At 44.2% G+C, this 17,820-nt stretch overlaps 1 protein-coding gene across 1 annotated transcript in view; it reads left to right on the top strand.

The window, feature by feature from the left end:
• The window catches only part of LOC141139120 (fucolectin-like), a 45,146-nt gene that overhangs the window by 5,315 nt on the left and 22,011 nt on the right, over positions 1-17,820 (top strand). The window contains exon 2 of the mRNA XM_073624937.1: positions 4,158-4,455. Within this exon, the coding sequence (XP_073481038.1) occupies positions 4,158-4,455 (298 nt within the window). The remainder of the gene's footprint in view (positions 1-4,157; positions 4,456-17,820) is intronic.

The raw sequence follows: 17,820 nt of genomic DNA, 5'->3' as shown, positions 1-17,820 counted from the left end.
AAATCCATACCAGACCTGAAGGGCACGGGGTTCTCCTGTGGGAAATTCCCATGCCGTTTTTATCAATGAACTTTTATGTGTATTGTCGGACCGGAAATTCATTAATAGCCGCGAGTAGTTTTAAATGACTTTTTTTCCTTTGAAATGTCATTTTGCTGTCAGACTGTTCTAAACACGGGAAACATGTGCCCCTTTACAGGCATACTATAGACACCCCCCAGGTACGAAATTTAAAGGAATATTACACTTTTATTGTTTCACTTTAAGCATTATTAACATCACTGCTCCTGAAAAAATGGCCGTTTTTAAAACTTTTTTTGCATTGATCCTTGTCCCCTGGGGCAGGACCCAGGTCCCCAAACACTTTTTATGACAATACAATGCATATAAGCCTTTAAAATTAGCACTTTTGATTTCTTCCATAGACTTTTAAAGGGTGTTCTGCAGCTTTCGAATTTGCCGCGAACACTCCAAATTATTCGCTGTTCGGCGAACTGGCATACAGCCAATGTTGAGTTGAACATGAGTTAGACTCGAACTCGAAGCTCATCCCTAGTCAAAAGTAAGACTTGAATAACAAGCAAAAGGATGAGGATCCAAAATTGCACAGGCCATTGTTGTAATTAATCTCTCTAGCCGTCAGTAAGGCTTGACCGCCACAAATCATACCCCATGATTTTCAAGGAGTATCATTTATAGCGGTGCAACTCCAAGTTGCAGCGACTTCAAAGTAGTCCCTACACTACTTTTGATCCCACTGTGATGTACTTGGGGCCATGGACATCAAGAATACACAGGCATCGATTCAAGTCGCATAGATATCACAGTAAAATCGCACTAATTTTAGGTCACAATAGTGGAAACCTAGGCGAAGACTGTAGATGGTCTTTAGACATAGCAAGTTGCATAATCGCATGGTTGCATAATGGGTGAGGTTGAGGATAGACACAAGTCAATCAAGTCCAACCTATGTGTGTGATTTTATGTCGGTATTACCTTGTATACCCTGTATGTTGTGGTCGTTCACAAGTGTGTGTTTGAGTGTGTGCGTATACTGTATACACACTTTGAGATGCCCATGTTTCGGCAAGTACCTTCGCTTGACCTTCGCTTGGCCGTTAGAATTCACTACGAGTTCATCGGGCAGACTGGCGCAAAGACTTCCAGGTTCTGGGAAAAGAGTCTTAGTACAGACTCTGATCGAGTTGGGAGGAGCCATCATCTAGAGACCAACTAGTCTCATTACAACAATGACCTACCGGGAAGTAGTTCTGAATCTCTGAAAAAATACAATAAAGTTACCATTGGAGAGAGCAACAGTAGAATTATCTCACTTGAACAAATAGCTCTTTTCCATTGGTTGCATCCCACGATCGCAAGAGGGATAAAGTAGCCTGTAGTACCCCATGTGGTCCGAAGGGCCCAAGGGAAGGTTGACAACTGTATTAACTGGTTTTGTAGTAAGAAAAGACTTTCTTCCTGCACCAGGAACAATGACTCCACAGAGGAGACAAGTCCCCTTTTGGGGAGGTAGCTAAGCTAACTAATCTTTCAGCGTATCAGCTATTAGGTATACCAATCATCACAAGTTGGCGGATATTCATGCCAATGGAGGACAGGGTGTCCAAAAGTCAGAATTGCATTGGTCGCAGACTGAAGTCTTTCCGAAATGCAACAAAAAAGAGCCTCAAATGTTTAAAATCACGTGATACTCGGCAGAATCAGCTTACAAGGAATGTTGCAAGTTGTCAAGACAACTCGTTTCATAGGGTATCCCCTCCTTCAGGTCTGCACTGTGCTGTCTTGGGAGCCCTTATAAAATATCTTTACCAGGATTGTTAACCCGTTCATTGCTAGCTGATGGACTTTCCACAAGAAACACATGGCTAATGTTTAAAAGGCAACTTGATTGTTATTCATAGTACACATTCTGTTCTATTAACCCCTTATTTCTCTCCAAAAAGGGTACTTAAAAATAAAATAGTTTATGTGATTTAAAAAATAAATAAAATAGATGGAAAAAACCTTATGATCGGTATTTCGAGAGGTTTTAGGGTTATTATATAAAACTCTATATGTAAAGGATATATAAAATCAATACGTATATTCTATGAGTGTTCTATATATATTCTTTAAACATATTTTTTTCAAGAATATAATTTTTGAAAATATAGTTTTTCTAAAAACATACTAAAACTTCAAAAAGTTTTCCTTACGATAAAACAAAATCTGTCCATATATTTTGGACTGAACTGCTTAGAATAATCCGCACACTAGTATTAAGGGTCCCTGGTGTAACATTGCCCATGCCAACCTATGTGCAATTTAGTTATTTTTTGTTTGGGTTATGTTCTGGATGTACAACAATCTCTGAACACTCCATATGTGTAATATGCATGCCCCCATGGGATGGTGAGCATTCTCTTATATGTGTGTGTGCCTGTATAACTGAAAGCCTGTTGCTAAATGTATGTGTATGTAACAAACATAAAAAAGCAAACATAAGAAAAACTCCAGTTGGTATACTGTAAAGTGACCATTATATGGACATATGTGTGCACTCACATGCACAAATCATTGATGTGCATGCCTGCACCCACCTATGTACATACCTGTGGTGCGCACAGTAAACAACCAACTGGAGGTAGATTCACTGAATAATCTCTGGAGGAAGAGGGGGAAACAAAACCAGTAATCAGATAATAGTACTAATCTCCAATTCGCCATTGAGCCCTCCTGGACTCATGGCATTTAAAGTGAAGATCAAGAAGGTCTCTCTATGGCATAGTTTGGAATATCTCTCCCATTCTGGCAAATGCATAGAGCTTCTATCCTGAACAATTCCAGATCACTAGTGTTTTCATTATGGTGAACACTAAAGTTGTGTGGTACACTGTGTTGTGTGATGCCATTTTCAATGAACCTCCTGTGTTCATTGAACCTTGTTCGCATAGTACAGATAGTATGGCCCACATAATATAGGCCACATGGGCACCTCAATCCATAAACAACATATTAGGAGCCACATGTGTTAAACTGGTTTATGTTGTAGATTTTCCTGTTATTGTCCTTAAACTCTTTTTGGTCATGCTTTATAAATGCACAAGTCTTACAGTTGTATTTTTTGCAAGTCCCACGGATGTCAAACAGGTAAGGAATGGGTTATGACTAAGGTCTTATAGGCTGAAACGCGGCAACTGATTTTATCTGCGTTTGTACACTGTGGCTTTTCGATAAAATTAAGATTCTTTAAGAGCAATAACCGGTGTGTGGATCATCGTTCCTACAAGGAATGTTCCCTGTCTTGGGTGGTGACTCCTTTAAGTTGCTGGGTGCTATGCGATTTTTAATATTCCTAGCCCTTCTAAACAAAGTATTAGGTCTTTTGGGTAAGATGTTAGTTAGGGCCGGATCTTGCAATAAGATGGGCCAATATTTTTGGAGAGTATTTTTAATTTGCCAGTATTAGTTATTATAGTTTGTAATATATTTTGTAGGGAAATCTCAACTTTTTATGGGAATGTGGGTTATCCTATCACTACGGTATTTGTCAAGATATCTATTGGAGACATCACCAATATGCTCTTCTTTATAGCCTTTTTCTATACATTTTCCCTTGTGTCATATAGTCAGTAATATTCGTGCAATTCCTACCCAGTCTACGGAACAGACTGTAAGGTATATTACGTTTCCAACTGAATAGATGGCAACTTTTGTAATATAAGTAGGAATTGCCAGAAGTTTCCTTAAAGTGGGTCTTGGAGATAAATTTCATCTGCTGAATTCTTCCCTCACTCATAGCCAAAAGGAAGGACCCTAATCTGATGAACAGCCACATATTAACCAGAACAGTGTTAAACAATGGGTGTTGACCCAAATTGGATCATGCGTTTTGAATGGGCCACAACTTGACTTTGTGTCCAAGCATGAAATCATTGGCAAGTAATAGCACACTGACTATGAATGGCAGCACAGGTACTGTAAGTATGATGAGCTAGAAAATGTCTACTACTAAAAGAAAATACAACAACATCTCCATAGTGATAAAAGCTATTAAGAATACCCCTTGTGCTTCTGCACTATATCTCCTGTATCATCTCTCTATTACTGTTTATACATTAAGTAATATGGTGCTCTACTTTCATATTGTCTAACAGATCGGAATGTTGCCCTTCATGGTCGAGCAGCTCAGTCCACAATTATAAACGATGTCCGCTTTGGCTTCCTGTCAGACGCAATAAATGCAATAGATGGGAAGCAGGATCCGTCATTTGCCCATGGTTCCTGCTCACATACAGACGTACAACTGTCTCCTTGGTGGAGGGTGGACCTCCTGAAACCGTACAAAATTGCCTACATCAAAGTCACTAACAGAGAAAATTATGGTTATAGAATAAATGGTGCTGAAATTCTCATTGGAAACTCTCTGAGTGACAATGGAAACCATAATCCCAGGTAAGGATGATGTTTGCATATTATTCCCCTTTAACATCTTCAGCTCTCATTTCTATATACTGTACACCTTATGGACCAGAGCAGTTTTTGCATTTCTGATATGGGGCTTTGATAACGTTCTCATTACTTAAAGTGGAACTTTACCCATAACAACTTAATAAAAATAATGTTTTTTAGCAAGGAACATACACTCCACATTAATAATTATGCTACCAAAATGAGTGTGTGCTTCCAGCCATGGTACTGTCTCTTCTTGCTGGAGGCTGCCATTTTGCTAAAGCTGAACAGCAGTAAATCTTTAGGTTGTCAGACTATAAATTCGGCACAGTGCCTAAAAAAAGAGAGCGACTGAGCATGTGTAGAGCAGGGAGAGAGAGTGTATTACTGGATTTTAAACAGTAAAGGCACTTATTTTTAATGTTTTACATGGCTATACCTACAAAAGTGGCCAGGATGAAGTGATCTAGCAGGACTTAATTTTATGACTAAAGTTCCACTTTAAAGTTGAAATCCACAAATTCGGCAACTTTGTAAAAAAGTGCAAGCACACCATGAGTTAAGTCCTAATAGCTGCCTGCCACTAGGGATGGGCGAACGGTTTGGCCCAAGCATGAGTTCAGGCAGAACATTTGCTTGTTTAGCCTTTCGCTGATCACCAGAATTTTAAGGGTGTCGCCCCGCTGAACACCCTGCAATGCACTGCATGATGCACAGTGCATTCTGAGACCTGAGTGGGCAAAGCTTTGTTTAATCAGGGTGCAGTATAAGCTGGTTGTTAAGGAGTGAGACCAGGAAGCCGGCCGCGACGTCCTTAACAACCGATGAGTCATCAGCTGTCAATGAGTTTCCCCGTTGACAGCTAAACAAAAAAAAAGTGCTAGTTTAAAAAAAAAAAGACAGCGTGGGGTCCCCCCCAGTCCATACCAGACCCTTTGGGTCTAGTATGGATTTTAAGGGGTACCTTGTCAACATTTAAAAAAATGGTGTGGGCCCCCAAAAATCCATACCAGACCCTTATTCAGGCACGCAACCTGGCAGGTCAGGAAAGGAGGGAGATGGGCATGTGCCCCCCCTCCTTAATCATACCAGGCCACATGCCCTCAACATGGTGGGGTGCTCTGGGGCAGGGGAGTTCTACCTTGTTGATGGGGACAAGGGCTCTTTCTGACAAACCTGGGCTGTGGTTGTCAGAGTATGCGGGTGGGGGCTTATCAGAATCTGGAAGCCCCCTTTGGCAAGGGGGCCCCCCAGATCCTGCCCCCCATATGTGAATGGGTAGGGGTACATAGTACTACCCATTCACCAAAAAAGTGTACAAAAAATGAAAACACAGACACAGTTTTTGACCAATCCTTTATTAAAAAAATAAAAAACAGTGTCCCCTGATGTAAATTCATTGTCAATCATTCCGCCCGCCGCACCGCCGGGCCCAAAAAAAATGTCCCGTCTTCTAGGACGGCCGCCCGCTGAATGCCTCCTCTCCGCTTCGACAGTTCTTATATAGGTAGGGGCAGGGCCACCTGGTGAAGTCACCTGATGGCCCAACCTGCTTATGATGTGACAGAGCGGTGCATGATGGGGCAGTGATGTCGCAAGGGGGCAGGCCACCAGGTGAAGTCACCCATTTACGTAAACGGGTGACCCCGCCCCCTCTGACAACATGGGGAAAGCCAAAGGGAAGTCCCCATGCGTCAGAGGGGTCGGGGTCACCGAGTGGCCCCGGCCTCCATTATATAAGAGCTGTCACCTGAACAGAAGCGTCACACAACGGGAGACTCCCATTGAGGCGGATCAGAGGACAAAGCGGAGAGGAAGGTACCAGACAAGAAGAGGAAGATAGAGGAAGAAGCCGGGGAAGAACAAGATGGAGGAAGAATAAGAACACCGAAGGAAGGCCAGAAGAATATAGAAGAAGCGGGGAAAGAAGATGACATTAATAAAGGAATTGTCAAAAAACATCTATTGTCTTTTTTTAACGTTTTTGACATTTTTTTTGTGAAATGGTAGGGGTACATTACCAATTCACACAGGGGAGGCCGGGATCTGGGGGTCCCCTTGTTAAAGGGGGCTTCCAGATTCCAATAAGCCCCCCGCCCGCAGACCCCCACAAACACGGGACAAGGGTTGCGGGGATGAGGCCCTTCTCCCCATCAACATGGGGACAAGGTGCTTTGGGGGACTACCCCAAAGCACCCTCCCAATGTTGGGGGCATGTGGCCTGGTACGGTTCAGGGGGGGGCGCTCTCTCTCATCCCCCCCTCTTTTCCTGCGCCCTGCCAGGTTGTGTGCTCGGATAAGGGTCTGGTATGGATTTTTGGGGGGACCCCACACCATTTTTTTTTTAATTTGGCGTGGGGTTCCCCTTAATATCTCTGGTATGGATTTTGAGGGGACCCTCACGCCATTTTTTTTCCAATTTTGGCGCAGAGTTCCCCTTAATATCCATACCAGACCTGAAGGGCCTGGTATGGAATTTGGGGGGACCTCTACACATTTTTTTTTTAAATTTTGGTTAGGGGTTCCTCTGTGGGGGAATCTCATGCCGTTTTTATCAATGAACTTTTATGCGTATTGCCGGACCGACAATTCATTATAGCCGCGAGTAGTTTTAAATTACTTTTTTTCATTTAGAAATGTCATTTTGCTGTCAGACTGTTCTAAACACAGGAAATATGCGCCACTTTACAGGCATACTATAGACCAGGGATATGCAATTAGCGGACCTCCATCATTCCTCTGCCTCTGGGTGTCATGCTTGTGGCTGTCAGAGTCTTGCTATGCCTCATGGGACTTATAGTTCTGCAACAGCTGGAGGTCCGCTAATTGCATATCCCTGCTATAGACACCCCCCAGGTACGAAATTTAAAGGAATATTATACTTTTATTCTTTCACTTTAAGCATTATTAAAATCACTGCTCCTGAAAAAATGTCCGTTTTTAAAACTTTTTTTTGCATTGATACATGTCCCCTGGGGCAGGACCCAGGTCCCCAAACACTTTTTATGACAATAACTTGCATATAAACCTTTAAAATTAGCAATTTTGATTTTTCCCATAGACATTTAAAGGGTGTTCCGCGGCTTTAGAATTTGCCGCGAACACCCCAATGCCCCCATACTCACATGCACTTTCTAAATCCCTGGAAGTACCCACACTCACAAGCACATTGTACACCCCCCTCCCTCCCCCAGTGCCTACACTCACTTTGTGTATCCCCTAGTGCCCATTCACAGACACCTTGTACCTCCCCCCAGTGCTCCACTTTTATATGCCTTGTACATCCCTACTTTCCCACCCAGTGCCCAGTAACGTACACTTTGTACACCCCCAAGTGCCCACACTCATACCATGTACACCCCCCAGCACTCACATATAACTTGTAAAGCCCCTCCAGTGACTGTACTCCCATGCGCCTTATACACCCCAGCCCCCCTAGTGCGCACATTCACACCCTGTACACCCCCAGTGTCCACAATCACACCTTGTTCACCCCCCCAGTGCTCACACCCACATATAACCTGTAAAGCTCCCTCCCCAGTGCCTGTACTCCCATGCGCCTTATACACCCCAGCCCCCCTAGTGTCCACATTCACACCCTGTACACCCCCAGTGCCCACACTCACACCTGGTACATCCCCTCAGTGCTCACACCCAAATATAGCTTGTAAAGCCCCCCCCCCCCAGTGCCTGTACTCCCATGCACCTTATAACCCCAGCCCCCCTAGTGCCCACATTCACATCCTGTACACCCCCCTAGTGCCCATACTCACACCTTGTACATCCCCCCTGTGCTCACATCCACATACAGTATAACTTGTAAAGCCCCCGAGTGCCTTAACTCCTATGCACCTTATACACCACAGCCCCCACAGTGCCCACACTCACATACACCTTATACATCCCCCATCCCCTGCACTCAGATATACCTTGTACATCACACCAGTGCTCACACTCCCATTCAATCACACGCTAGAGCTGGAAAGCAGCAGACGTAGTGAGTCAACCATCCCTTCTCGGCACAGTGTGTGCACCATGTGTGTCAGTGGAGTGCGTGTGCTCTGCACAGCTTTCCTCCCTGCTCTTGTGTGATAGTGCTCCAGATTCATTTTTGATCACTTACACGTATGACGGGGGGAGGGAGGTGGGGGCTGGATTATGCAATGGGAAGCAGATGATCTGCCACAACAACCAGACCACAGACAGAAGGAAGAGAGGGCAAGGAGAAAGACAGGGAAGGAGGGCAAAGAATGTCAGTCTGTGTGAGGACTCAGAGCTGAGCATGTGATGGTGTCACCCAGGTGCGATCCTCACCCTGATAGCAACGCCACCAGGGGCGGGCATAGTATCTACACAAACTCTACATATGAAGGGGCTGAGAGCAGCTGAGTCCAGCATCAAACTCTGGAAGCTACTCTGTTGGATCACAATAAACCTGTCAGATATGAAAAATAGAGATAAGCCCAGGAGGTGGCAAGCACCTCCTTGGACTTAACTCATATGCCGCGTACACACGGTCGGAATTTCTGACAACAAATGTTTGATGGGAGCTTGTTGTCAGAAAATCCTACCGTGTGTATGCTCCATCGGACAATTGCTGTCGGAATTTCCAACAACAAATGTTTAAGAGCTGGTTCTCAAATTTTCCGACAACAAAACTTGTTGTCGGAAATTCTGAGCGTGTGTACACAATTCCAACGCACAAAATTCCACACATGCTCGGAATCAAGCAGAAGAGCCGCACTGGCTATTGAACTTAATTTTTCTCGGCTCGTCATACGTCTTGTACGTCAGCATGTTCTTGACGTTCGGAATTTCCGACAACATTTGTGTGACCGTGTGTATGCAAAACAAGTTTGAGCCAACATCCGTCGGAAAAAAATCCACGGTTTTGTTGTCGGAATGTCCGATCACCTGTACGCGGCACTAGAGCACTTTCACTTGCTACAACATTGCTGAATTCCTGAAAATCCTGAATGTTAAAGTATCAAAGTAATACATAGGTTTTTTTTAAGGCAAGCAAGGCTTTCTTTTTTGGTGATGAAGTCTTGCATAATATGGTTTTATTTTCCATTTAGAAAAATAATAATTAAACTAAACTGATTAAATTAGTCATGCTTACCCACCTCAATACCAGACACTTTCATTCCCTTCCTGCCCAAGCTACTTTTAACCACCTGCCAACTGCTCACAGTATATATACTGTGAGCGAGCAGCAGGTGCAGGCACAGTCACATACATGTATGTGAATTGGACTTCTTCCAAGTTTGGGGTGCGTATGGGTGCACCCCCTGTCAACCCGTGCTGTGATTGGACACAGCGCGAATTTGGCAGCAGATTTTAGCCAATGATTTTGCCTGAAACCTGCTGACTGACTGTGCTGTTAATGTTGAGTCATTGCTTTAAAAAGGAACCAATTAGCTGTTCCTAAACACGTCGCATGTTGATGGCATCACTTCCGGTTTGCTGTCCACGCTGGTTGCTGGTCCCTTTCTGCTGACGTCACTTCACGGATTCGGCTTCCTTGCTGTCTCAGACAGCCTAACTGTCTTCCCAGTATCCAGGAGAGTTGTGGCTTCCATCTGTCGGCCAGTTCAGAATATGCTGCCATATAATCACACCAGCGGATATCACTGAGACTCCTTGGGACTACCAGAACGCTGAACCACCTGCCATATTACTAATATGATGTGCTTCTACCCATCCATCCTTTTGCAAGTGTTTTTAACCCTTTTGGGAAATATAAAGTTTTACTTCTGCACTTAGAAGCGCCTTTTTTCTTTTCATTTTTTTTTTCTTTTCATTTTAATGTAGTGGACCGCAGATGAACTAGGATCCCCCATCCTGAACAGCCAGGCACACTGAATTTTCACAGGCACTTCAGAGTCAGAGAACAGTCCATGACTTTGTTTTTGTTATTTATTGAGGGTAATAACTTGGATAGGGATGGGAGATGATGGGATTATGGGATGCCCATTGACTTCAACAACGAACATCAGGGACAACTTTTCCTATATAAAGTCTCTATCTACAGTCTCTATATACAGCTCCACCTCTTCCTCCAGCACTCACTTGCTTGCAGAACTCAGCTGGATCACTGTGAAGATCAGGCTCTCTGTCATATTTTAAACATTGGCCCATTACAGGCAGGAACCCGAGGCCCCTTGTATGTGTAGCAAAAAGAAAAGTGTCCAGCTTGTATCACTCCTTTGGCTACTGATCCCAGCAACACCTCTGCCCTTTTCACTAGCCCTCCAGGCTAACTTCTCCCAACAGTCCTCCAGACTGACACTCACCAGCCCACCTGGCTGACTCGCAGGAGATCTCCCGGAAGTGCTGACCTGCTCCTGCTGTCCTCTCTCCTAGCTCCCGTGCCTCCAGAAAGGAATTCCTCCATGTGTTATTGGTAGAATCTTTCCAGCACCTGAGCCCCAACCTGATGTCACCCCCTCCAAGGCTAGGGGACATCCTCAAGGGCCACCGACAGCCTCCTCAGCACTCCATATCCATCTTCCACCTGACTGCCTACTGCTGGCATGACTCATGCCTATTTACGAGGTGGCCTGCCCCCTGCCAGCCCTTTACTGAGGATTGGCTTCTCATAAATATTCCAAGCAGCTCCTCCTAGCTTCCATCCTCTATGTCTAGAACATTCTCCAATGTCTCAAAACTGGGGGAGGCAACAGAGAGGCTGCTAGGATGAGTCATCCAGCCCTGAGTCACTGAACCCTGACCCAGAATCACAGCTTAGGCTTATCCCTGAGCTAAAATTAATGTACCTACACTAACAATCTACACTTACAAACCTATACTACCAACTAGCACACACTAGAGGGTGCTATATTTACAAAAGCACAGATTATTTGAAAAAGCCCAAAACTTTGGGGTTGCTTTACTAAAACTGGAGCACTCGAAATCTGGTGCAGCTGTGCATGGTAGCCAATCAGCTTCTAACTTTAGCTTGTTCAATGAAGCTATGACAATAACATCTGGAATCTGATTGGTTTCTACGCAGAGCTGCACCAGATTTTGTACTCTCCAGGTTTAGTAAATAAACCCATTTGTGTACATAGGAACAATGATCTGGCTGGGGATTCTGCAGAATCTGATGTAAGGTGGTGGCACTCTGGGGACACTGATGTAAGGTGGTATTCTGATATGAATGTGGCACTCCATATGTTGTTTTGTTTATTACTTACTACTGACCCCTGTACGCTGTACATTATGCAAAGATATACATAAACCTAACCAAGTTGTTAATTGTCTAAACAGTTGTTGCTTTTAATGAAGTTCTTCTTTACGGTAGGCTCAGTAAGGTAGTCTATACATCACTTGATTCCCTCATCCACACATACTGTGTTCTGACAGCGGAGAGACTTCCATGCCACCAGAATACACTGATCAGTACTGCCAGCTATAGTAGGCGGTGCTGATCTTGCAGAACTTTTCCTAGATTCTGTATAGCCAGACTGCCCTAAATGGATCGAAATTCAGCCGGTCCCTGTTGAACCAGATGGATTTTGATTCATGTATGGCCACATAAGACAAATATATCACCTTTGTGTGCATAAAAACACACAGTGATGTGAAAAAGTATTTGCCCCTTTCTGATTTTTAAATTTTTTTTGCATATTTCTCACACTTAAATACATTCAGATCATCAAACAAATTTTAATATTACACAAAGATAAACTGAGTAAATCCAAGATACAGTTTCTAAATTATTATTTCATTTGTTAAGGGAAAAAGCTGTTCAAACCTGCCTGGCTCTATGTGAAAAAGTAATTGCCCCCTCCCATGCTGAATCATGAATGAACTGTGATTAACCACAATTTTTTGGAAAGCTGAGTTAAATTTCACTTGCCACACCCAGGCCTGATTTCTGTCAGACCTGTTGAATCAAGAAATCACATAAAAAGAAGCTGTCTGACAAATTGAAGCACGCTAACAGATCATAAAATGCCGCACATTACGCCACAATCTAAAAATATTCAAGAACAAATTAGAAACAAAGTAATGTACATGTATCAGTCTAGGAAAAGTTTCAAAGCCATTTCTAAGGCTTTGGAACTCCAGTGAACTATGGGGAGAGCCATTATCCACAAATAGAGCTTGGAACAGTGGTGAACCTTCCCAGGAGTGGCCAGCCTACAAAAATTACTCCAAGAGCATGACGACGACTCTTCCAAGAGGTCATAAAAGAACCCAGAACAACATCTAAAGATTTGCAACAATAAGAAAGAGACAGGGAAAAACTGGCATCCATGGGAGAGTTCCAAGGCCAAAGCCACTACTGACCAAAAAGAACACAAAGGCTCATCTCACATTTACCAAAAAACATCTTGATTATCCCCAAGACTTTTAGGCAAATATTCTGTGGACTGATGAGACAAAAATGTAACTTTTTTGAAGGTGTGTGTCCCATTACATCTGGCATAAAACTAATACAGCATTTCAAAACAGGAACATCATACCAACAGTCAGACATGGTGGTGGTAGCGTGATGGTCTGGGGCTGCTTTGCAGCTTTAGGACCTGGACGACTTACTATAATTGATGGAGCCATGAATTCTGAGCTCTACCAGAAAATCCTAAAGGATCCTAAAGGATCTTAAAGGAGAATGTCTGGCCATCAGTTCATGACCTCAAGCTCAAGTGCACTTGGGTTATGCAGCAGGACAATGATTCGAAACACAACAGCAAGTCCACCTCCAAATGGTTCAATCAAAGCAAAATTTAGGTTTTTGAGTGGCCTAGTCAAAGCCGGGGCTTAAATCCAATTGAGATGCCATTTCATGACCTTACACAGGCCGTTCATGTTGGAAAACCCTCCAGTGTGGCTGAATTAAAACAATTCTACAAAAGAAGAGTGGGCCAAAATTGCTCCACAGCAATGTGAAAGACTCATTACCAGTTATCGCAAATGCTTGATTGCAGTTGTTGCTGCCAAGGGTGGCAAAACCAATTATTAGGTTTAGGGGGCAATTACTTTTTCACATAAAGCCAGGCAGGTTTGGACAGCTTTTTTGCCTTAATAAAAATAACATCATTTAAAAACTGCATTTTGTATTTACTTGGGTTATCTTTGTGTAATGATAAAATTTGTTTAATGATCTGAGCCATTTAAGTGTGACAAATATGCAAAAAAAAAAAAAAAATCTGAAAGGGGACAAATATTTTTTCACAGCATTGTATATAATGGAAGCATTTAATTAAAAAATAATGTCCTGAGTAGGGATGAGCCGAACACCCCCCCCCGGTTCGGGTTCTCACCAGAACCTGCGAACGGACCGAAACTTCGCACGAACATTAGAACCCCATTGAAGTCTAAGGGACTTGAACGTTCTAAATCAAAAGTGCTAATTTTAAAGGCTAATTTGCATGGTACTGTCCTAAAAAGGGTTTGGGGGCCCGGGTCCTGCCCCAGGGGACATGTATCAATGCAAAAAAAAGTTTTAAAAACTGCCGTTTTTTCGCAGTGATTTTAATGATGCTTAAAGTGAAAAAAAAGTGAAATATTCCTTTAAATATCGTACCTGGTGGGTGTCTATAGTATGCCTGTAAAGTGGTGCGTGTTTCCTGTGCTTAGAACAGTCCCTGCACAAAATGACATTTTTAAAGGAATAAAAGTCATTTAAAACTGCTTACGGCTTTAATGTAATGTCGGGTACCAGTAAAGGAAAGACGTGGGGCCCTAGGCCCTCTGAACAGCAATATACAGGCGGTGCAAACAAGACAGGGATTGTAGGTTTGTTGGTAAGTAGAATCTGTTTGTAATTTTGAACTGGTACATTTTTAAAGTGTTTAGCTCCAGCCAAAAAATCAATTTTAAGCTTTTTGGAAAACATAGGGAAGGGTTATCACCCCTGTGACATTTGTTTTGCTGTCTGTGCACTTCTTCAGAAGATTTCACCTCACTTTCTGTCCCAATGACAAATGTTTTTTGAAAATTTGGGGTTTTTAGTGAAACAAGGATTGATGATAAAGCATCAGTGGAAAGGAGCAACATTTTTCCCATATTAACTCTTACAGGAGATAATTTCCCTTCCTAGGGGTAGATTTCATCTCACTTCCTGTTGTCTCCTTCCGTTTGCAAGTAGGAGTCATTTGTAAGTTGGATGTTTGAAAGTAGGGGCCTGCCCTATATACTCTGCAGTAGGAATGAGCTTCGTGTTCGAATCGAACGCATGTTCGACTCGAACATTGCCTGTTCGGTCGTTCGCCGAATTCGAGTGGCGCGTCACGGCATCGCAGTGCATTGCTGGCTGATGATTGGACAAGCATGCACTATGACCCGTATGCTTGGCCAATCACAGCGCCGTCTGTACAGAGAGCCGTAATTGGCCAAAGCCAGGGTGGCTTTGGCCAATTATGGCTCAGGGGGTTTAGTACACGCCCCAAACTATATAAGGCCGCCTGCACGGCGGCCCTGTGTAGTGTGTTCTGGCATTGAGAGAGAGATAGATAGACAGAGAGACAGTGTCATTAAAGTTAAGTTAGATAGAGTAGGCAGGCGAGTCAGTTAGCTGCACTTACAGTGTATTGTAAGGCAGCTACAGTATTTACAGTTAGTGCACTGTGTCCTCTGCACAGTGTGCACCTAAAGCTACCTGAATAAAATTAGTGGTGTTCTTCTGATCCTATTAATACCACAGGCAGGCAGCTACAGTATTTACAGTTAGTGTAGTGCGTCCTCTGCACAGTGTGCACCTAAAGCTACCTGGAGACAATTGCTGTTGTTCTGCTTCTATTAATACCACAGGCAGGCAGCTACAGTATTTACAGTTAGTGTACTGAGTCCTCTGCACAGTGTGCACCTAAAGCTACCTGAAGAAAATTGGTGGTGTTCTTCTGATCCTATTAATACCACAGACAAGCAGCTACAGTATTTACAGTTAGTGTACTGCGTCCTCTGTACAGTGTGCACCTAAAGCCACCTGAAGAAAATTGCTGTTGTTCTACTCCTATTAATACCACAGGCAGGCAGCTACAGTATTTACAGTTAGTGTACTGCGTCCTCTGCACAGTGTGCACCTAAAGCTACCTGAAGACAATTGCTGGTATTCTCATACTAATAATACTACAGGCAGGCAGTTGATTCTGCTAGCTGCAGTATCAGTATATATATACATCCCAGCTTTGTGCAGCTACATCTCACTGCAGGCCATTAGTATGTCTGTAAGGCCAACAAGCAGAGGCAGACAGTCACAAGCCAATAAAAGAGGGCAAGCAGGCTCTGTGTCTAGAGGGAACAGTTCTGGTCATGGAGACGGTGCATCCTCATCAGCACGTGGCCGTGGGACACGCTTGTCTTTTTTTTCGGCAGCTGGCCGTGTTGAGCCGCAACATGCGGAAGACTTGGTAGAGGGGATGACCAAGCCGTCCTCATCCTCCTCATCCTCTCTCACCCAGGCTCAGGGTACTTTTTCTGGCAAAGCAGCTGCCAATGCGGCCTCTTCCCTTGGCTCAATGGCATCAGTCACTTCTTCCCTAGCCCCACCATGTGCTCCTGAGGAGTCCCCCAAACTGTTTGACCACAGTGTTGGGTACATGCTCCAGGAGGATGCCCAGTGTTTTGAAGGCTCCGATGATGGTACTCAGTTATAAGAAGGCAGTAACGTGAGCCCAGAGAGAGGGGGTGCCCAAGAAGGACAGCAATCTGGCAGTCATGTTCCCCCAGCTGCAGCATACTGCCAGCTTTGCTCCAGCAATGAGGAGGGAGGGGATGATGAGGTCACTGACTCCACGTGGGTGCCTGATAGGAGAGAGGAGGAGGAGGCACATCACCAACGAGGCAGGGTGCCCTCCAGGGGCCAGCTTAAGGGCAGCACACCGACTGCATCACACCGCAGAGCTCCGCATGTGCAGGGCGCTGCTGTCTCTGCGCGTTATTCCAAAAGTTCTTTGGTGTGGGACGAGCGCATCAGATCGCACCGCTGCTATTTGCAATATATGTCTCAAGCGTATCTCTCGTGGCCAAAACATCTCCCGCTTGGGCACCACATGCTTGACCAGACATATGTTGACCTGCCATGCAGTTCATTGGCAAGCGTACCTAGAAGACCCACACCAAAGAACAAAGAGGACCTCTCCTTGCTCCTCATCAGCTGGGATCTCCAACCCCACTATACCTTCAGTCCTCTCTGAGACCTGCACTGAGAGGAATGAAGGTGTAGAATTAGGTGTGCACAGCCAAGTACTTGGGGGCAATCTGCTATCGGTACACCAACGTCAGATTGTTCCAGGCAAATTTCCCTGCCCCAGCTGCTGCACCACCAAAAGAAGTTCGCTCCCAGCCATCCACATGCCCGGCAGTTGAATGCTAGCTTGGCTAAATTGCTAGCACTTCAACTGCTGCCTTTTCAGTTGGTAGACTCTGCCCCCTTCCGTGAGTTTGTGGAATGTGCGGTTCCTCAGTGGCAGGTTCCCAAACGCCACTTTTTCTCACGGAAGGCGATTCCAGCTCTCTACCGGCATGTGGAAGACAATGTCTTGGCCTCGCTGGACAGGGCGGTCAGCAGTAAGGTGCATATTACCAATGGGAAAAAATGGAATAACGCTAAAGAGGATTAGCAACCATACATATGATCACCAATCCAACAATGAAAAATAAGTGAATATCCCTCTTGATAAATTAAACATATACAATTAGAACATAGTAACAAAATAATAGTCCATCAAATATGCAATGATGTATATATAAAAAAGTCCATATACAAGAAAAAAAGTGGATCACCCGAGTGATAAATAAAAAATCAAGAAATCCAAATAGACACAAAATCCTGCTGTATGAAGGCAAAGTGTTTGTTTCACCACCATAAATAAAGACTGGCCGCTTACCAGAAACTCATGATCCCCCATTACAGAGGATCAGAGAGAGCTGTTTACAGATAGTGACTCGGATCACGACCAATGGACCAGAAGCCTTGTGCTAGGATGAAACATTGGGGACCCTGGTACCGTGATGGAAGTATTCACACTGACAGGTACTCGAACATCAGCCCACAGCAATATGGATATGGCATGAAAGATAGAAAGGCTCCAAATAGTGTAAAATCGTTGGCTTTATTAAAATAATTAAAAGAAATAAACTCACATGCTAGAAGACAATAGTAAGCGCTTAGTGTAGTCTGGAGCGCCGGCCGGAAGCTCACAGACAGCCCGTCCTACTGGTATCCACAGCAGCGATGGGAGGTGACGCGAACACGTCGCTCCGCCCTATGCGGCGTTTCGTAATAAAGTTACGTCATCCAGGGGCACGGGCGGCGCGTCTCTTCACCTCCCTTTATAGCAAAACAGCCTGACCAAGCCTCGCTTTGAATTCCGCTACATCGCCGGACTTGCGCAGTAGATCTAAATCCCAGACATT

Source organism: Aquarana catesbeiana, linkage group LG04 (assembly GCF_042186555.1).
Source record: "Aquarana catesbeiana isolate 2022-GZ linkage group LG04, ASM4218655v1, whole genome shotgun sequence".
NCBI classification, from domain to species: Eukaryota; Metazoa; Chordata; class Amphibia; order Anura; family Ranidae; genus Aquarana; species Aquarana catesbeiana.
This window is presented reverse-complemented; position numbering and strand designations above follow the sequence as displayed.